This window comes from Schistocerca cancellata, chromosome 7, assembly GCF_023864275.1.
Source record: "Schistocerca cancellata isolate TAMUIC-IGC-003103 chromosome 7, iqSchCanc2.1, whole genome shotgun sequence".
Lineage (NCBI taxonomy): Eukaryota > Metazoa > Arthropoda > Insecta > Orthoptera > Acrididae > Schistocerca > Schistocerca cancellata.
Genome location: NC_064632.1, coordinates 328410394 through 328433094, shown reverse-complemented (window position 1 = coordinate 328433094; position 22701 = coordinate 328410394). Strand labels below are relative to the sequence as shown.

Below are 22701 nucleotides of genomic sequence, written 5' to 3'. Positions count from 1 at the left end.
TTGCATAATGAAACATTTCCATAAAAACTTCCATCCCCTATTTCACCAGCTTATAAGTTGAATTTCCAAAAACAGTAAAACTTTTTTTTATTTCTGACTGAGAAGACAACTCATATTTTCATTACCTTTAGTTTTAAAAATAGTTTCATAATGAAATTCTTTCATTAACTATTTCATCCTTATTTCACCTCTTAGGGGTCGAATTTCCAAAACCATTGCAGCATATTATTTTTATTTGTAACCGAGAAGTCAAATACTAATTTTCATATATGTAGCTTTAAAATACTTTAGTAGTTCTGTAACAATGATTTATTTTCTCAAAAAATCTTCCATTCACTATTTCACCTCCGTAAGGGCTAAATTTCTAAAAACTGCTGAATGCGCAATTCTTTATCTCTGACCGAGAAACCAGATACCAACTTTCGTAGGTTCAAATGGTTCAAATGGCTCTGAGCACTATGGGACTTAACATCTGTGGTCATCAGTCCCCTAGAACTTAGAACTACTTAATCCTAACTAACCTAAGGACATCACACACATCAATGCCCGAGGCAGGATTCGAACCTGCGACCGTAGCTGTCACGCAGTTTCAGACTGAAGCGCCTAGAACCGCACGGCCACACCGGCCGGCACTTTCGTAGGTGTAGCTTCAAAATTGACATAATAGCGACATATTTTCAAAAACACCTATCATGCTCTATTTCACTCCCTTAGCGGTGGAATTTCGAAAACTCCCTTCTTAAACGACGCCTAAGTATATGATTCAAACTATCTTCAAATTGCAAGTTTCTGTCCTTAGCGGTTTGGGCTGGGCCATGATGAGTCAGTGAATCAGTCAGTCGGGACGTCGCCTTTTAAATACAAAGAGTGCACCTGAAGACGCAGCTGTAAGCACTGTAAAACCGGCAGCGCCTGAGAATAAAAGAATGTTACCCCTGAAGCGCTTTTATTTCTTAACATGACTCTAACGTACCTCCACTTCTTCTACTGGCTATTGATGGCGGAGACTTGCCATGAGTACGTAAAAGTGATAATTTGCGCAATGGATATTTTAACGCTACTGAAGTCGCCCTGACACTTACACGTCCCCCAGTAGGAGTACGTTATTCTCATTAATTATGTAAATTGTCATGTGATAACCTACCCGCTTCTTAATCTTATCCTGGGGATACGATACAATGTCAGGATAAGCCGACAAAATCCAGTACCCCTTTTAACGAATAAGTTATAAAATGTACACAAGAGACATGATTAATTGGTAAAATGATTATTACAAATCTCAGTTTCTCCATGTATTAATACTGGCCCTTAAACTGTCTGGCTCTGCCCTATAATGTACTCGCGATCTGTGATTAGGCGCGGAGTAACTGACATCGCCCGTTGTACTAAATGGCAAGAAGGAACTACTACCCCAATGCGCAGTGTGAAACCTCAGTGCAGAACGGAGTGGAACACGTGATTCACCAACGTAAATTCTCTTTCTTACACGCCGGTGTATAAGCAAATTCAGCGTAATGACCAGAAGCTATAACCGCAGAATGTCTCGCCTCACCGACATAATAGCAAAATTGTATTTCACCAAAACTACAGCCGAAGACGTCCGTCGACTGCCGTGGAGCTCCAAGACGACTCTCCTGCTCCACGACCCCGCAACGATTCCACTTTTTACTTCTCTCCTCTTTTCACTGCTCAAAGTCTTTTCCCCCCTTAAATTTCGGTGGCGAATCATCTATCCGGAAGGCGCCCGTTTTTGTATGCCGACCAATCGCAGCTTACAACCCAGATCGGAGTTCCTGGAAGTTGTTTCTATGTCCGTAGGAAAGTACGCGAATACCTGCTGCCACGTGTTTTCGGCTGACCAGGCCGTTTTGTCACGCCTGCATGCCGGTCACGTGATCCCGTTTTGCAGGTGGTCCAGCTCACGGGCGGTCCCGGGATCAGCGCCGGAAGCGGCTGTGCCCTCCTGTTGTCCGAAGGAATGTGAGAGCTTCCTGTGTCCTTCCGTTCTACCACGAGTTTCACAGCTCTGCTTGTTCCCTACTCACCCAACATACAGACATTATACAATAAATTAAGTGTACTTGACGATGTCAGTAACATACATAATGAACGAGCACAAACCTGTCTTTTCCATCATTGAAGGGGCTTACTTATGTCGTATTGGACGTAAACGCGGTTTGTAAGTTGTAAAATAACGGCACCTTACATGATGTATCGTGGCTGTGATTGACCAGACTATAAAGCTTTTGGATTCTCTTCTTTGAGTTGAAAGCTACTTAGGTTGATTAAATATGTTATTATATCAAAATAAAAGGAAAAGGAAAAAGAAGGCGTATCCAAAATGGTTACATACTAGAACTCAGGTAGACAGAGAAAGTTATGTTGAAGAAAGAAACAAAGCCAAACAGATAATTGCAGCATCCAAGAATAAATCGTGGGAAGACTTTGGAATCAGGTTGGAGACTATGGGTCAAGCTGCTGGAAAACCATTCTGGAGTGTAATTAGCAGTCTTCGAAAGGGAGGTAAGAAGGAAATGACAAGCATTTTGGACGGGTCAGGAAAACTGCTGGTGAATCCGGTGGATGCCTTGGGCAGATGGAGGGAATATTTTAAAGAGTTGCTCAATGTAGGTGAAAATGCGATCAGTAATGTTTCAGAGTTCGAGGTAGAATGGGATAGGAATGATGATGGAAATAGGATCACATTTGAGGAAGTGGAGAAAATGGTCAATAGATTGCAGTGCAATAAAGCGGCTGGGGTGGATGAAATTAAGTCGGAACTCAAATACAGTGGAATGTCAGGTCTTAAATGGCTACACAGGATAATTGAAATGGCCTGGGAGTCGGGACAGGTTCCATCAGACTGGATAAAAGCAGTAATCACACCAATCTTTAAACATGGAAACAGAAAAGATTGTAACAACTACAGAGGTATCTCTTTAATCAGCGCTGTGGGTAAAATCTTCTCAGGTATTGTTGAAAGGAAAGTGCGAGTATTAGTTGAGGACAAATTGGATGAAAATCAGTGTGGGTTTAGGCCTCTTAGAGGTTGTCAGGACCAGATCTTTAGCTTACGGCAAATAATGGAGAAGTGTGAAGAGTATAACAGGGAACTGTACCTATGATTTATAGATCTAGGAAAGGCATATGACCGGGTTCCTAGGAGGAAGTTATTGTCTGTTCTACGAGATTATGGAATAGGAGACAAACTTTTGCAAGTAATTAAAGGTCTTTACATAGATAGTCAGGCAACAGTTAGAGTTGATGATAAATTGAGTTCATCGTTCAGAGTAACTTCAGGGGTAAGACAAGGCTGCAACCTGTATCCACTGTTGTTCATATTATTTATGGATCATATGTTGAAAACAATAGACTGGCTGGGTGAGATTAAGATATGTGAACACACAATAAGCAGTCTCGCATATGCGGATGACTTAGTTGTGATGGCAGATTCGATTGAAAGTTTACAAAGTAATATTTCAGAGCTAGATCAGAAACGTAAGGACTATCGTATGAAGATTAACATCTCCAAAACGAAAGTAATGGCAGTGGGAAAGATATATAAACGGACTGAGTGCCAAATAGGAGGAACAAAGTTAGAACAGGTGGACGGTTTAAAGTACTTAGGATGCATATTCTCACAGGATGGCAATATAGTGAAAGAGCTGGAAGCGAGGTGTAGCAAAGCTAATGCAGTGAGCGCTCAGCTGCGATCTACTCTCTTCTGCAAGAAGGAAGTCAGTACCTAGACTAAGTTATCTGTGCACCGTTCAATCTTTCGACCAACTTTGTTGTACGGGAGCGAAAGCTGGGTGGATTCAGGTTAACTTATCAATAAGGTTGAGGTTACGGATATGAAAGTAGCTAGGATGATTGCAAGTACTAGTAGATGGGAACAATGGCAGGAGGGTGTCCACAACGAAGAAATCAAAGAAAAACTGGGAATGAACTCTATAGATGTAGCAGTCAGGGCGAACAGGCTTAGATGGTGGGGTCATGTTACACGCATGGGAGAAGCAAGGTTACCCAAGAGACTCATGGGTTCAGCAGTAGAGGGTAGGAGGAGTGGGGGTAGACCAAAGAGAAGGTACCTGGTTTCGGTTAAGAATGATTTTGAAGTAATAGGCTTAACATCAGAAGAGGCACCGATGTTAGCACTGAATAGGAGATCATGGAGGAATTTAATAAGGAGGACTGTGCTCCAGACTGAACACTGAAAGGCATAATCAGGCTTAAATGATGACGATGATGATGATGATGATGATGATGATGATAAAAATAATCACTTTAGAGTATTCTTTGTGTTTAGAGTTTCAGAGCCAGCCTCCAGATGTCTCACAACTTGTTTGGTCGCGTTCTGTTGACAGGTTACGGCCACTCGACGCCCAACACGGTGGGCGGCAAACTGTTCACCATGTGCTACGCCATCGTCGGCATCCCGCTGGGACTCGTCATGTTCCAGAGCATCGGCGAGCGCCTCAACAAGTTCTCTTCGGTGGTGATCCGCAACGTGAAGCGGATGCTGCACTGCAAGAACGAGGAGGCGTCCGAGATCAACCTGATCTTCGTGGTGACGACGCTGAGCAGCCTGACGATCGCGGGCGGCGCGGCCGCCTTCAGCCGCTACGAGGGCTGGACGTACTTCGACTCCGTGTACTACTGCTTCATCACGCTCACCACCATCGGCTTCGGCGACATGGTGGCGCTGCAGAAGGACAAGGCGCTCGAGCGCAAACCCGAGTACGTCGCGTTCGCGCTCATCTTCATCCTGTTCGGGCTCGCCATTGTGGCCGCCTCGCTCAACCTGCTCGTGCTGCGGTTCGTCACGATGAACACCGAGGACGAGCGGCGCGACGAGGCGGAAGCTCTGCAGGTAAGGTCCTGCGGCGTTGGTAACGCTGCCGTCTCCACTTACTACGAGGGGCAGTCAAATGAAAACCAGGTACCCATCACAACGGGACCGTGAAACTGTTCCATTTAGAAGTAGTCACCACATTTTAAGGCATTTATTCCACTGGGAGACGGGACGATCAGCTCCTCTTTCATAGAACGTGGTCGTCCACTGACGGATCCACAACCGCACCCATTCTTGCGCTTCCTCATCCGACTGAAAGTGACGTCCAAACATGTCTTTCATGAAGTCGCCAAATGTGTGAAAGTCACATGGTGCAAGATCCGGTCTGAAAGGAGGATGTTGAAGTGTTTCCCAACCAAATCCTTGAAGTGTAGCCTTCGTCCGATTGGCAGTATAGGGGCAGGCGTTATTGGCAACAGGATGATTCCGTCCGACAGCATTCCTGGGCGTTTCGACTTTGTCATATCTTCACAGCATTGCGCACTTATTGCGATTTCACGCTCTAGGAACTGACTCAAAACACTTGCACCAGGCGACCGGTCTGGCCGACGGGAGGCGCTAGGCACACGTCATTTCCATTGTTGCCAATATTGTTAGCATACCTTAAGAGCTAAGGGCACTTGTTCAGCGACAGAGATGTGTTTTACAATATCGAAGGTGAACAAGTGCTCATAGCTCTTAAGGTATGCACTTTACATCTCATATTCACTACACTTTTTTTCTTGTTTTAATCCATAATTCAACATCTGAAAGTTTGATAGCTGAAGCTGTAGTCACCAGTATTCTGCTTTGTTTCATATGGCCGCCAAAATGCCTTCGGCTGCACCTGTCTCTTCATCTTATCAATATTGCGAATATTCAGCCCAGCTGTCAATCGTGTAATTATTGCCAGAACATGTTTCGGAGCAACAGTATCCCATTTTCAAGTGTTAAAAACAAGGATACCAGATAAAACAGTCCTTCTCATACCGACAGACATATAAGGATTACAGACCTGAGTTAAAACGTAAAAAAAATGGTTCAAATGGCTCTGAACACTATGCGACTTAACGTCTAAGGTCATCAGTCCCCTAGAACTTAGAACTACTTAAACCTAACTAACATCCATGCCCGAGGCAGGATTCGAACCTGTGACCGTAGTGGTCGCGTGGTTCCAGACTGTAGCGCCTAGAACCGCTCGGTCACCGAGGCCGGCGTTAAAACCGACCTTTAAAAAACTTTTATGCTATTAGGCCTCGTCTGAGCTTAAAAAACAAACTGCAAATGTGCATTGTCAACTCAAACCATAAAACATCACCGTTCCCGAGGTACAGTTGCAAATTGAAAGCCGCTGCCATCACCTACAAACGATAATGTTTACTTAAAGCCTAACGCTGAGCCCCAACGATACTACTGTCTCTGTCATAAAATCTTTGAGAAATGTCTGTCTGGTCCTAGCCAATTCTAACATAAAACTACCTCTACACTGTAATCTAAACGGAAATAAAATGGGTAAATCCTCCTATAACGACGACTGTTTCAGCAAGTTTCCTTGTTTTTAGCGCTTGAAAATGGGATTATGTTGTCTCGAAAAATGTTGTGGCAATAGTTACACGATTGACAATTGGACTGAACGCCTTCAGTATTGCTTGAATAACAGTTGTGTGATGGCTTCATATCAGTTATCTTTATCTTAGAGTAAAACCTGCGCCCACTGTCCTCAATTAGGCGTAGTTGCTGTATATTTTACAATCCTGTCTTCCTCTACAATTCTTTCACTCCAGGACACCCTGTAGTACCAAGTAAGCTACAACGTGATGTCCTAACACATCTTTCCTTTCTTCCATACTTGTCTTTTACTACATTTCCTTTCCCTACTGATTCTAATGAGAACCTTCCTATCACCCTCAGTCTTAATATTCATTATCTTTCTCTAACACCACATCGTAAACCACTCGAGTCTCCACTCTTTCCTCAAAATCCACCAGCCACTTTCAAAGAATACTATGGTCCAGATATACATCATCAGAATTTTATCTCTCAGATTGAGGCCTATGTTTGATACTAGTAGAGTTATTCTGGCGATAAGTACTCTCTTTGCCTGTGTTAGACAGCATCTTCTGCCCTCCTCGCTTTGCTCATCGTGCATTATTTTGCTTCCAAGGTAGCCGAGCGGTCTAAGGCGCTGCAGTCATAGACTGTGCGCCTGATCCCGGCGGAGGTTCGAGTCCTCCCTCGGGCATGGGTGTGTGTGTTTGTCCTTAGGATAAGTAGTGTGTAAGCTTAGGGGCTGATGACCTTAGCAGTTAAGTCCCATAAGACTTCACACACATTTGAACTTTTTTTTCCGAGGCACAGCAGAATTTCTACACTACATCTGCTACTTCGTTGCCGATTTTTCCGTTACGTGCGCCACAAATTTCATTTATGCTGTCAGTCCAAAAAGACTTGTGCCTTCACAAGCATAAAGTTTCAGTGTCCTGTACCTGTAGAAGCGAGTCTGAAGAAGTTTAATAGATATAAAAGGCGTGTTTTTAGGGTTCCATACCACAGCCGCTGAAAACAGAAACCTTAAAGGATCACTTTGTTGTCTACCTTTCTGTCAGATCTCTCTTTCTCAGGAATGAGTAGAGGTATGAGATTGAAAGTTATGTCGATACTAATGCCTACGATCCCTTGGCGGTGTGAAATTTAAGCTTCTAAGTCAGAGGAATCAAAAGATACGGCCAGAAGAAGCAGAGTTTCACAATACAAGTAAGTGAAAAATTCCTGGAACTGTTTATTTGTAACTATCTCAAATAAAAATATTTTTTGCTCTTTGTTGTCCGTCTATCTCTCTGTCAAAACTCCCTTTTCTCAGGAATGGGTATAGGTATCAAGATGAAATTTATATCTGGTACTACGGTCTACAGTTTTTTGTCAGTGGAAAAATTTAAGATTCTAAGTCACTGCACTCAAAAGATACGGCCATTTATGTCACATATTTTGATACTCGTAAACTCAGTCAGCAAAGCCAATGGCGGTCCAACAATGCCGGCACGGTAGCTCAGCGTATATGGTCAGAGAGCTGTCTGCCATGGGTAAAACAAAGAAAAACTGACTGTGAGTGATCAACTTTAACAGGTGTCGTGTAACGTAAGCCCCGATCAATGCAGAGAGAAATAATGATCAAAATGAAGAAATGAACATAGTAAAGCGCGAGCCTGGAAACCGAGAGGTCGCGAGATCGAATCTCGATCCGACTATGGGTTTTTCAGTCTTCTTTTAACCTAGCCTTCACTTCTAAACAATGTGAGGAGTCGCCGGAAACACTACCTTGCTCGGATTCCACGTGAAACTGTAGGTCTGCTTTCGCCGGTTGGATAACTGGGGGTCGGTAAAAGTCACGGAAGTCGCGTGGTGTCTAAAGAGAGTATTACACGACAATCCGCGGCGAAAAGTACTGGTCTAGCGGGACAGCCATCTAACGGTGGAATGGGTGAAACTACGAAAATTAGCAGACACATTATCCGCACGCCGGAATAGAGAGCGGTCCTAAACTGCCGTCAATCCGCGCATGTGCAGTAGGCAGCGATAACTCGTGCATGCGCAGAAAGGTGTAACATAGTGCTTTCTGCTTGTTGTTTGGTTGTTGTAAGACGGCTAGTGGCTAATTTCAGATTTTCGTGTTGGGGATTTTTCGCATTGGGAATCTTCCGCATTTTTTTCAGTAAGCAGGTTTCATAAATGCAGAAAAGAAACTTTTTTGTAGTAGATTCTTTTAAAATAACTTTGTGAAAGGATTTTTTCTGTTGATAGCTTCGTATTCTAGAAATGAAATGGAGCAAAGAGGCGTTAAGCGTCTTAATTCAGGCATACAGCGAGGAAAGGTGTACATGTGACTCGCTTTATCAAGGTATGATGCATTGGCGATCGTTTCTTTCTGAGTGATAGGCATATAACGCCACACGATGATTTTCGATTTGAATCGTAATGCCTTAGCTTACGAAAGTTCGTGTTTGTTTTGACTGCATCTCTTGTTTATTTCAGCACGCCAGAAAAGAGAAACTGGCAGTGATTGGCGACAATGTCCGTGCAGTTTCGATTCAAATGGCTCTAAGCACCATGGGACTTAACATCTGAGGTCATCAGTCCCATAATCTTAGAACTACTTAATCCTAACTAACCTAAGGACATCACACACATCCATGCCCGAGGCAGGATTCGTTCCTGCGACCGTAGCAGCACCGCGGTTCCGGACTGACGAGCCTAGAACCGCTCGACCACAGCGGCCGGTCGTGCAGTTTCGCCCAGTGCGATAGACGAGAACTGAAAAACTCTGAGTGGCACTTATATACCGTATATTCAAAACTTGGAAAAATAGCACAAGTACACGTTTAAGTATTGGTCCTTTCAAGTGGTGCAAATTGCAGTGCATACATCCACAACAACTTTTGAAATGATGGCCTGTGCCAGACTCTTAAAAGATTCCCCATTCGCCAGGAAACGTAATGTTACAACCAGCCTGCAACATAACAGGGCGTTTACCGGCTGGTATGATCACAAAACGTATAAACATATAATTCTTACCTTCAAGAAGGTGAGATAGCCTCCCTTATGACTGTGTCACACTTTCTGATTCCATCTTCTATCATAGACAGCAGCTTCTCGAAAAAGGCCATGTCCATCTTAGCGATGTTCCGAAATTCTTGCGGTACTTCGGGTCTCAGTTCTTTCATTAACAGTAAATATATTCCCCTGCCTTTGTCCCTTCTTTGCCAGGATCGAACCCAACTTTTCGTCGCCGGTCTGCCCTAATCCGAAGATTTACTGTCACTGCCAGGGCAATAGCTCCAAAAACAAGTGGATCCTCCATGTGCAATATGCTGTATAAATATAAATTTCTATATACATATACCTGTGTAACCAAGTGTCGTAATAGTAAACTGTTGAGTCTGTGATTCAGAACAGTACTAACCTATATAAAAGAAAAACCAATTGCTTAACAAATAACGGTAAAAAACAATTTCTTATTAAATAGGAACTTTGAGCTCACATAAATAATTTGGACGTATGACGATCCAGAATATCGTACTGTCGCCCTTGAGTTGAGCGCTGTAGAACGAACGACTTTACAAGACATCAGACAGATCTATTTTCTTTTCTCTCGTATCGTCTGCTGCTGCGCAAGCGCGTTAGGTATATACCGCGTGGATGGTGTAAAATAGGTCGCAAGTGAAACAGTCAGTAGTTACAGGTATGCACGTGGGGGGCGCTGGTGCATAGGTGTACGGTTTAGGCGCATCGTGTAATACGGGCTTAATAGAACCAGGGTCCGCCCCCGGTAGCTGAGTTGTGCCGGCACGGTAGCTCAGCGTGTTCAGTCGGAGGGTTGCTCGCCCTTTGTAAAAAAAAAACTGAGTAAAGGATTCAACGATCAACTTGAACGGATGTCTTGTGACGTCCGCCCAGACCAAACGCAACGGAAATAAAAAAGTGGCCAGCGCGACAGAATGTCAATCCTAAGGGCCCGGGTTCGATTCCCGGCTGGGTCGGAGATTTTCTCTGCTCAGGGACTGGGTGTTGTGTTGTCCTAATCATCATCATTTCATCCCCATCGACGCAAAAGTCGCCGACGTGGCGTCAGATCGAAAGACTTGCACCCGGCGAACGGTCTACCCGACTGGAGACCCTAGTCACACGACACTCGAATAGAATCAGGGCTCTGAGCCATAAGAAATTATTGTTATTGTCTGGATAATGATGATGTTTGGTTTGTGGGGCGCTCAACTGCGCGGTCATCAGCGCCCGTACAAAGTCTCAATTTTTACACAGTCCAATTTTTTTACACGATCCAATCTAGCCACTGTCACGAATGATGATGATGAGGATGAAATGATGAGGACAACTCATACAACCAGTCCCCAGTCAGAGAAAATCCCTAAACCCGATTGGGAATCGAACCCGGAACCCCGTGATCCAGAAGTAAAAACGCTAGCCACTAGGCCACGAGCTGTGGACTTTACTGCCTGGAGAAGTACTTAAGTTTTTACGGTACATTCCGAGTGCGAGACCTATTCGCATTTGTCCGGCTTTTTAAGAAAGTCTCGTTTTTATAATAAACTAACGCTCTCGCATTTTGACACAAATTTATGACATGAAAACCTATAACTTAATGTATTTTTCAACACACTTTCCATCAATATTAAGTTTCTCGAACAAGTTCTTATCAGCGCTTTTAGGCCGCTGATATCAAAAGCCGAAAAGCGTTGAGTACGAAGCGCTCGGTATTCACATAATGGTCGCAGAACCCAGCGCAGACCAAAATAACTTAAGACACATAACGAACAATCAGTGTCTGAATTCTATTCACGCAAATATCTACTGCCCGAATTGGGCCATTTGCACGAGGTGCCGACCGATGTGGCCGAGCGGTTCTAGGCGCTTCAGTCTGGAACCGCGCGACCGCTACGGTCGCAGGTTCGCATCCTGCCTCGGGCATGGATGTGTGTGATGTCTTTAGGTTAGTTTCGTTTAAGTAGTTCTAAGTTGTAGGGGACTGATGATCTCAGCAGTTAAGTCCCATTTTTTTTTTTTTTTCACGAGGTGCTGACCTCTGAATTGCTATTTCGTCTTGAGTTAACTCGTTAGATAAGAACGAAATCTTCAAATGTCTGCTTTCTTGAGCTTATGCATAGATTTCGTGCACCAAATCTTCAGAGATGGCCAGATGGACGCTCACTCTGCACTTCACCATAACCATTAAAAAATGGTTCAAATGGCTCTGAGCACTATAGGACTTAACTTCTGAGGTCATCAGTCCCCTAGAACTTAGAACTACTTAAACCTAACTAACCTAAGGACATCACACACATCCATGCCCGAGGCAGGATTCGGTCCTGTGACCGTAGCGGTCGCGCTGTTCCAGACTGTAGCGCCTAGAACCGCTCGCCACCTCGGCCGGCCATAACCATTAATACTGCTATCTTTAAATGTTGTAACCCATTATCTTAGCATTCTATCAACCACAGAATTTTTTTTCCAAAAAGTTCGCTAACCTACTTATTAATTTCAAACGCATTCAAGTCTTTTACACACAGCAAACGAATCACTGAGTGTATTTTGCGCTCGGTGGGATTTTCAATTAACTGAGGCGTTTTAAATAAGAAAATGTAAACTCAGACGAATGAACCCGTTATGGTATTGTATTGCATTGTATGTTAACCGGGCACCTAGAAACGACGCAGAGGCTCCGTCCCCGCCGCAGCCGCAGTGGTTCACAACCCCACGACGACTACCGCAGTCCACTTCACCCCTCCGCTGTCCCACACCGAACCCAGGGTTATTGCGCGGTTCGGCCCCCGGTGGACCCCCCCAGGGAACGTATGACACCAGACGGGTGTAAACCCTATGTTTGCGTGGTAGAGTAACGGTGGTGTACGCCTGCATTGAGAACATGTTTGCGCAGCAATCGCCGACTTAGTGTAACTGAGGCCGACTAAGGGGAACCAGCCCGCATTCGCCGACGCAGATGGAAAACCGCCTAAAAACCATCCACAGACTGGCCGGTTCACCGGACCTCGACACGAGCCCGCCGGGCGGATTCGTGCTGGGGACCAGGCGCTCGTTCCCACTCCGGAAAGCCGTGCGTTAGACAGCACGGCCAACCGCGCGGGCCATCCGTTATGGTACTTGTGGGTAACCACAGGCACGCGCATGCGAGAATAAACGCGACAGGAATGGGGCAGCGAATCGTTTGTGCATTGTGCTCTGCTCCGTAGCGGAATACTACGCACTATTCAACACATTGTTTCATGTCTGCAATTACTTCAACATTGCAAGTGTGACTGACGCGATTAGGGGGAGCCATGTAAATTACTCCACCTTTTAGCCGTACTGATACTCCATCTACATCTGCGTCCATTTTCTGCAAGCAAATGTGAAGGTATGGCAGAAGGAACTGCTCATTGTATCATTTATTATGACTTCTTGTTCCAGTCATGAATTGAGAGTGGGAAGAATGACTGTTTAAATGCCTTTGTGTGCCCTGTGATTAATTTAATCTTGTCCTCACTATCTCTACTGAAGAGATACATAGGGACTTACAGTATATTCCTACATACATCATTTAAAGTTGTTTTCTGAAACTTTGTAAATGGGCTATCTCGGGACAGTAAGCGTCTATCTTTAAGTGCCTGCCAGTTCATTTTCTTCAGCATCTCTGGAACACTCTCCCATAGATCAAACGAACCTGTGATCTTTAGTGCTACCTTTCTCTGTATATGTTCAATGTCCTCCCACACTCTTGAGTGATATTCTACGGTGGGTCGCACGAGTGTTTTGCAAGCAATGCCCTTCGTAACCGGAGTGCATTTTACCCAATACTCTACCAGCAAACCGAAGTCAGCCACCTACTTTATCTACGGCTGAGCCTATGTGATCGTTTCCTTTCATATTCCTACAAACTGACACAGCACAGTATTTATACAGCTGACAGATTCCAGTTATGACTCGTTGATAATGTAGTCATAGCGTACTAAGTTGTTTTCTTTCTGAATATTTAAACCAGCTGTCGATCTTTACATCACTTTGAAAGCTTATCAAGATCCGAGTGATTATTTATGCAGCTTCTTCAGAATATACTTCATTATAAAGACTCTGTCGTCTGGGAGAATTGTGAGGTTAAATGTAAATTGAAGGGGATCACTGCTGTCAGCTGCAGTGGGACATTACGCGGGATCAGCGGCGACGAGTGAAAATGTGTGCCGAACCGGGATTCGAACCCACGGCCTCCTGCTTACTAGGCAGGCGCGTTAATCACTGCGCCATCCGGGACCGCGTTATCACAGCTGCGCGGACTTTCTCAACACACCTTAACATCACTCCACACTCCCACCGAGTGCCACACATACGCAGTCCCTGTCCATTGACTCCTGTATCGGATAAACACTCTCCAGGAAGAAACTTGAATAAAGTTCTGAAAACAACAGTTATCACAAGCAGTCCATACAAACAGAGACTGGAAGAATCGGAAAACAAAAAAGCGTAAAAACGAAACAACACTTAGGCCTCTAAGACGTATACAGAATCATGCAACCTAGAAGTCAACTACAGCTCAACTCGTGTTTCCTTTAGAAGTTTCAGAAGTGTCTAGGACTTGGTCTTGGTAGGAGCCTTGGTTCTGTGGCAGTGATATAAAAGACGACATGACTCACTGTTTGTTATGTAAAAAGTGGGTTCATGACAAATATGCTACCGTCAGAAAATGTTCCGTTGTGAAAACTTTAATTATAGTCCGTGTGACGAAAGTCAAAAAGTGTAGGACTGTCCAAGTTTTGCTGTGTGTAAACATAGGCTTAAGTAGGCGACTACGAATAAAATTTCAGTAATGGTTTTCATTATATGTTTTCGAATACTTTGTATGTGGCCGGCCGAAGTGGCCGTGCGGTTCTACGGTCGCAGGTTCGAATCCTGCCTCGGGCATGGATGTGTGTGATGTCCTTAGGTTAGTTAGGTTTAAGTAGTTCTAGGGGACTGATGACCACAGCAGTTAAGTCCCATAGTGCTCAGAGCCATTTGTATGTGTCCTGATTTTTTTTATTTACCTAGTTTCTACTTTTAGCCTGCTACAGTTTGAATACATGTCATTTAGTTTCAGCTCCGAACTGTTAAAAATAGTATGAAATGTAATTGACAGATCGAGATGTTTATTGCAGTTTACAGCTATTGCACAGTATCCCATTCATAGAAATTACTTGGCCCAATCAAGGAAACAATTCTGTCTACTGTAGTGACATGGAAGAGATAATAACTGCTTAGGCTTCGGCGGTCAGTGTCATAATGTTTAAAATTCTTGTGGCTGTTGTACCGCGTCACTGTATAAAATACTATAACTAAAGAAATTAAAACCATCGTTTCGATCATATTACAGCGGCCTTCTTCAGGATAAGACTGGTTCTGATGGCGAAGATGTGGCTCTATTTACTGCAGATAATCGATGTCAGTACGTCATTTTTGAAACTTTATTGACCTTAGAATGTAGCGAGCTAATCATGATGGAAGCGGGAGTGTAGGGAAGAAGTTATTCGTGCGCTAGCCGGCTTGTCAGTGATTTGTGACAGTCTGCAAATCGTTGTTTGGCTTTGCTTCTGGCAGACGTGTGCACATTCCGCTCTTAATCTGCCCATGCTTGCGTGTTAGCCAGGCACATTATCAGCAGAACGGGCCGGCTGCTTTTCTCGCATCCAATGCCAGCTGTGCCCAACCCCTGTAGGATACAGAAATGTTGCTTTCCTGGTCCTCTTCCCGCTGTGCTGCGATACGTGGCAGTTTATTCTGTATGCTTTCATTGTAGTGTTATAATAGGGTTCGGAAGTTGATGTAAATACCCGAGTATTACAAGACAAGGCTCAATGAAACATACATCATTTTGGATCGTTGTAGACTAGAAATTGGTGGGCTTTATTTGCTCTTTTTTTTCTTTTCGGCGTATTTAGGGCTTATTTTTATTTCGATACGAACAGTTTTCTCTGCAATTTCTCTCTCTTTCGAATAGTACTGGCTGTTCTCAATTCAAACCATCATCAGGTCACCTGCAATACATGTTTCCTATAGTAATGAGTACCATTTCTGAAGCTAGAGAATCTTGTACCTAAGAACCTGAACATGCCTATTATACTGCAACACCAATTAAAGTAATGTATTGGGAGTCTAATTTCTATAACTTTAGGGAGTTCCAGTCAAATATGACCCCAGTTACACCAGTTTTAATTACTTTTCCAGAATGTGTATTGCGGGTTTGTTGAATTCATTCTAGCAAAAACGAACGCCGTTTTTCATATTATGATAATCTAAAAAGAACATGTTTGAAAGAAGAAGCTTTTCTTTCGTACTAAGCTTTTTTCGAACTACGTTGCATACCACCAGAATGTGGTTTTTAATATCCACTGAGCCAAATTTGATTCCAATTTAAATCAATGTTTGGCCTAAATGTAGAAAGCCTAATACAATTAAATGTCTTCAACTCCTTAGCAAACATTTCCATACACTTGTCAGCCAATACGACTTTGTTCCCTTTCAAAACATTTATGGAGTGAGGAAACTGTTGGTCAAATTCACAAAAATGTCGACATACTCGAAGTACCCTAAAAAAGTACAGAATTTGCTTTGCGAGACGCCTATATATTTCTTTGAAGCTGCCTCATAAATACACGACAACTTTTCCCCTGCTGGATTTGCGCTCTGCTTCGTGACTGGTACAGTATATGTTCCTCAATTATTAATTTCTCCTCAATCTCCTTTATGTTTGGTTTGTTCATTTTGCTGCGCCCACTATTATGATAAATGAGCAGCAGTGAAAGTCCCTAGGCAAACATATACCTGACTAGTGACATTGAATGACGAAAATATTGCTCAAATTCAGGATTTTTTCTCCGTACTGGAATGTAGACAAAAGGAATTTGCTGAAATGAATAAAGCATACATTGAAGTTTTCACTGGCATTTTTTATTGAGAAATATTAATATCTTCACTGAGTATTGGGATCAGATAGGAGGTAGATCCACAGTTGTCACTGCAACTCCGGTTGCGGTTATCTGAAACATGAAATTGACATACCACCCTCATCCTTACAGACGTAATTTTAGCTCACCGTAGCGATTTTTTGGCGCAGTTATAGATATTTGAAACAACTGCCCATTTTTGGCCCCCTCATTTTTGGCCGAAAAAAATACTAAATACCAACATAAAAAAATTGGCAACGATAACTGAAGAGAATTCAATTTGCTTTAAGGGAGACCAAAAATCATTTAAATCGGATGAAAAATTGTAGCGTGGGTGACGACAACTATGCCGAAACACATGGTTTTGAGAAAAACGCGTGTAAACTTTGACAAGTATTTATGGTACAAAAAAAAGGAACAAGGTTTGAAACTTACGGAATATCGTCGATACCTGGTCCTATCTCTCCGATTAGTGGATGGCCGCTTTCTGCCACTTTGATCTAATAAGCCATCATTCCCATCCTGAAAGCCCTTTTCGTCGCTGAGCGCACCGCTTCTGGCGTCTCTATCTTCACAGAATCGGCGCATTTCATCGCCGATTTTCATATGAAGGTCATCTGCCACGTGCATAAATGCACTATGCCCTACACTAAATAGCCATACGGCGAAATTTGAAACAATGTTGACAATTTCGCTTCTGCTGGATCTTATTTTTGAAGCGTATCTCCAAATTAGACTATTGAAACTTTCGATCACATTCTGAGTAAAACTGCCGAAGAACGCTCCAGTAAATCAGATTTACTCAGAAGTGGTATACATAGGGGTGGCGGCATGGATAACGAATTGTGGCAACCGGTTCTCTAGGGCTGAGGGGCGCCATGCACGCTTCGCTTCAGACGCTCACAGAATCGTCGCGCATAATATTTTGGAGAATAATTCTTCAATTTATATACGAGAGTGAGTCAAATGAAAACCTTAAATATTTTTTAAATATTATTTATTGTGCAAAAGTGGTACAAAGCTGTATCACTTTTCAACATAATCTCCCCCCACGCTCAATTCAAGTCCTCCAGCGCTTACAAAGTGCATAAATTCCTTTAGAAAAAAATTCATTTGATAGTCCGCGCAACCACTCGTGCACTGCGTGGCGTACCTCTTCACCGGAACGGAACTTCTTTCCTCCCATTGCGTCTTTGAGTGGTCCAAACATATGGAAATTACTTGGGGCAAGGTCTGGTGAGTATGGTGGATGAGGAAGATACTCAAAATGCAGGTCTGTGATTGTTGCAACTGTTGTACGGGCAGTGTGGGGCTTTGCATTGTCTTGTTAGAAAAGTACGCCTACTGACATCAATCCACGTCGCTTTGATTTGATTACTGGCCGCACATGATTTTTTAGGAGGTCTGTGTATGACGCACTGGTGACAGTGGTCCCTCTAGGCATGTAATGCTCCAAAATGAAGCCTTTTTCGTCCCAAAGGAGAGTCAGCATAACCTTCCCTGCTGATGGTTTCTGTTCGAAACTTCTTTGGTTTCGGTGGTGTAAGTGAACCCAGGTTTCGTCACCAGTAACGATTCTTGCAAGGAAGCCATCACCTTCTCGTTCAAAGCACCGAAGCAGTTCTTCACAAGCATCAACACGTCGTTCTCTGATTTCAGGAGTCAGCTGCCGTGGCACCCATCTTGCAGACACTTTGCGAAACTGGAGCACATCATGCACAATGTGGAGTGCTGACCCATGACTAATCTGTAAACATGCTGCAATGTCATTCAGTGTCACTTGGCGGTTTTCCTTCACTATGGCTTCAACTGTTGCAATGTTGTGCGGAGTCGCAACTCGTTGTGCCTGACCTGGACGAGGAGCATCTTCCACTGAAGTCACACCATTTGCGACCTTCCTACTCCATTCATAGACTTGCTGCTGTGACAAACACGCATCACCGTACTGAACCTTCATTCGTCGATGAATTTCAATAGGTTTCACACCTTCACTACGCAAAAACCGAATAACAGAACGCTGTTCTTCCTTGGTGCAAGCCGCAAGTGGGGCAGCCATCTTTATACTGATACTGCGACGGTATGTGTGCATCTGCACTATGCTGCCACCTACATGCTACACGCTCTTTATAGCATGCTTACCAACTTACAGGATAACGGCGCGAATTTCGATTTGTTGTTACAGATTTAAGGTTTTCATTTGACTCACCCTCGTAGATTCGAACTCTGCCCGTCTCGGGCGGGGAGCAAGTAACTATTTCAGACGATTTTAGTAATGCTTGACTGCTTTTTCAAATAGTTGGAAGTTCTCAATAGCACACCACAAAATTAAGACCTTCATTTAGCACCTTTCCAATCAAATATTGATTTCCCGTGGGCCTTGCACTAGCCGAGCAGTCACGAAGTGTGGCGGACAAGCCGACTAGTGTGACGTCACAAGTTCGTTGCAGGGCCCGTATATCTCATAGGCCCTATTCTGCACTCACAACATATTTCTATACTCATGCAGTGAGATACGGTCGAAATGTTGGTAGGATTTTAATTGAAGCTTTTATACAATGACACCCAAGTAATTTTAACCATCAAGAAAGAATGTTCAACTTACACTCAAAATACGCTACTGGCCATTAAAATTGCTACTCCAAGAAGAAATGCAGATGATAAACGGGTATTCATTGGACAATTATATTATACTATAACTGACATGTGATTACATTTTCACGCAATTTGGGTGCATAGATCCTGAAAAATCAGTACTCACAACAACTACCTCTGGCCGTAATAATGGCCTTGATACACCTGGGCATTGAGTCAAACAGAGCTTGTAAGGCGTGTACAGGTACAGCTGCCCATGCAGCTTCAACATGATACCACAGTTCATCAAGAGTAGTGACTGGCGTATTGTGGCGAGCCAGTTGCTCGGCCACCATTGGCCAGACGTTTTCAATTCGTGAGGGGTCTGGAGAATGTGCTGGCTAGGGCAGCAGTCGAACATTTTCTGTATCTATAAAGGCCAGTACAGGACCTGCAACATGCGGTCGTGCATTATCCTGCTGAAATGTAGGGTTTCGCAGGGATCTAATGATGGGTAGAGCCACGGGTCGTAACACATGTGAAATGTAACGTCCACTGTTCAAAGCGCCGTCAATGCCAACAAGAGGTGACCGAGACGTATAACCAATGACAACCCATACCATCACGCCGGCTGATATGCCAGTAATGCAATGACGAATACACTTTTCCAATGTGCATTCACCGCGATGTCGCCAAACACGGATGCGACCATCATGATGCTGCAAACAGAACCTGGATTCATCCGAAAAAATGACGTTTGCCATTCGTGCACCCCGGTTCATCGTTGAGTACACCATCGCAGGCGCTCCTGTCTGTGATGCAGCGTCAAGGGTAACCGCAGTCATGGTCTCCGAGCTGATAGTCCATGCTGCTGCAAACGTCGTCGAACCGTTCATGCAGATGGTTGCCTTGCAAACGTCCCCATCTGTTGACTCAGGGATCGAGATGTGGCTGTACCATCCGTTACAGCCCTGCGGATAAGATGCCTGTCATCTCGACTGCTGGGGATCGAGGCCATTGGGATCCAGCACGGCGTTCCGTATTACCCTCCTGAACCTACCGATTGCATATTCTGCTAACAGTCATTGGATCTCGACCGACGCGAGCAGCAATGCCGCGATACGATAAACCGCAATCGCAATAGGCTACAATCCGACCTTTATCTAAGTCGGAAACGTGATGGTACGCATTTCTCCTCCTTACACGAGGCATCAGAACATTTCACCAGGCAACGCCGGTCAGCTGCTGCTTGTGTATGAGAAATCGGTTGGAAACTTTCCTCATGTCAGCACGTTGTAGGTGTCGCCACCGGCGCCAACCTTGTGTGAATGCTCTGAAAAGCTAATCATTTGCATATCACAGAATCTTCTTCCTGTCAACTAAATTTCGCGTCTGTAGCACGTCATCTTCGTGGTGTAGCAATTTTAAAGGCCAGTAGTGTAAAATATTTCGTACAAAATCCGAGGATTTTGTTATACATTTTGTTCATGTGCCCCATCTACATCTACGTGATTACTCTACAATTCACATTTAAGTGCTTGGCAGAGGGTTCATCGAACCACAGTCATACCATCTCTCTACCATTCCACTCCCGAACAGCGCGCGGGAAAAACCAACACGTAAACCTTTCTGTTCGAGCTCTTATTTCTCTTATTTTGTTTTGATGATCATTCCTACCTATGTAGGTTGGGCTCAACAAAATAGTTTCGCATTCGGAAGAGAAAGTTGGTGACTGAAATTTCGTAAATAGATCTCGCCGCGACGAAAAACGTCTTTGCTTTAATGACTTCCATCCCAACTCGCGTATCGTATCTGCCACACTCTCTCCCCTATTACGTGATAATACAAAACGAGCTGCCCTTTTTTGCATCCTTTTGATGTCTTCCGTCAATCCCAACTGGTAAGGATCCCACACCGCGCAGCAATATTCTAACAGAGGACGAACGAGTGTAGTGTAAACTGTCTCTTCAGTGGACTTGTTGCATCTTCTAAGTGTCCTGCCAATGAAACGCAACCTTTGGCTCGCCTTCCCCACAATATTATCTGTGTGGTCTTTCCAACTGAAGTTGTGCGTAGTTTTAACACCCAGGTACTTAGTTGAATTGACAGCCTTGAGAATTGTGCTATTTATCGAGTAATCGAATTCCAACGGATTTCTTTTGGAACTCATGTGGATCACCTCGCACTTTTCGTTATTTAGCGTCAACTGCCACCTACCACACCATACAGCAATCTTTTCTGAAAAGCTTTGCAACTGATGCTGGTCTTCGGATGACCTTACTAGACGGTAAATTACAGCATCATCTGCGAACAACCTAAGAGAACTGCCAGATTTTCACCCAGGTTATTTATACAGATCAGGAACAGCAGAGGTCCCAGGACGCTTCCCTGGGGAACACCCGATATCACTTCAGTTTTACTCGATGATTTGCCGTCTATTACGACAAACTGCGACCTTCATGACAGGAAATCATGAATCCAGTCGCACAACTGAGACGATACCGCATAGGCCCGCAGCTTGATTAGAAGTCGCTTGTGAGGAACGGTGTCAAAAGCTTTCCGGAAATCTAGAAACACGGAATCAACTTGAGATCCCCTGTCGATAGTGGCCATTACTTTGTGCGAATAAAGAGGTAGCTGCGTTGCACAAGAACGATGTATTCTGAAACCATGCTGATTACGTATCAATAGATCGTTCCCTTTGAGGTGATTCATAATGTTTGAATACAGTATATGCTCCAAAACCCTATTGCAAACCGACGTCAATGATATAGGTCTGTAGCGCGTATCTTCGTGGTGTAGCAATTTTAATGGCCAATAGTGTAAAATATTTCGTACAGAATCAGAGGATTTTGTCACACATTTTGTTCAGGTGCCCGATCGATAGGCACCTTCCCCTAACTTTGGTCACTTACGTCGTCAGATCAGCATTTTGACGGCAACCTCGCTCGGTGACTGTGCAGGCGGCGCAAGGCGCGGTGCGGCTGGAGGGCGACGTCATCACGGCGAACGGGTCTATCCTGAGCGGGCAGCTGGGCGGCGGCGGCGACGACTCGAGCTCGGGCGGCGGCGACGCGGCGTCCGTGTGCAGCTGCTCGTGCTACCCGCGCGCCTCGGCGGCGCAGCCCCGCTACACGGTGCGGCGCGCGCCCGGCCGCATCCAGCACCTGCTGCCGCTGCAGCCGCTGGCGCTGGCCACGGGCGCCGTGACGCGCGGGGACCTGCCGCCGCTGCACCCGCACCGCGCCTCTATCTGACGGCCGCCCGCCGACGCCGGCTCCTGGTGCTACCAGCGCGTCAAGAGCCTGTCGCGCCGACGCTGGAACTCGGTGCGCTAGCGCAGCCTGCGGCTTCCGTCGGACTCTGGACTGCGCCACTGTCGCTGCGGTTCCGAAGCGAGCGAATACGGCGAAATAGGGTACATCTGCTCTCTGTTCGATACCGACAAACCTCAGCAGTTCCGTTGACGTGGGACCGTACCCGTACGTCTCGACTGCGGAGTGGGATGACACCACTTCCGTAAATGGCAACCACAGTTCGGCCAGAATGAAAGAACACTGTTGCCAGGCTTATACTGAATAGCTTTACACGAGAGCTTACCCACAAGATCTGAGATATTCGGGAGGATCTCTCATTAATTTCACAGGGAACGGCAAAACGGTTTCGGTATTTCGTGACAATTAGTTCTGCGAACACTCGCTATTAGTCAGTAAGTGTTACACGTTCCACTTTTCTTCCAACTGATACCGAATAGTGATTCTTGAAATTTTCCCGGCATAAAGAGTATTCCGTGAAGTTTCGGGACTGTAGCTGTAC

At 44.6% G+C, this 22701-nt stretch overlaps 1 protein-coding gene and 1 non-coding gene across 2 annotated transcripts in view; one reads left to right on the top strand and one right to left on the bottom strand.

Annotated features, from left to right (window-relative positions):
- LOC126092751 (two pore potassium channel protein sup-9) overlaps window positions 1-22142 on the top strand; it is a 149825-nt gene extending 127683 nt beyond the window's left edge. The window contains exons 3-4 of the mRNA XM_049908477.1: window positions 4368-4873; window positions 21849-22142. Coding sequence (XP_049764434.1) covers window positions 4368-4873; window positions 21849-22142 — 800 coding nt within the window. The remainder of the gene's footprint in view (window positions 1-4367; window positions 4874-21848) is intronic.
- On the bottom strand, window positions 13575-13649 carry Trnat-agu (transfer RNA threonine (anticodon AGU)). The gene has a single exon. It is a non-coding gene; the product is annotated as a tRNA-Thr (tRNA).
- Window positions 22143-22701: the final 559 nt, after the last annotated feature.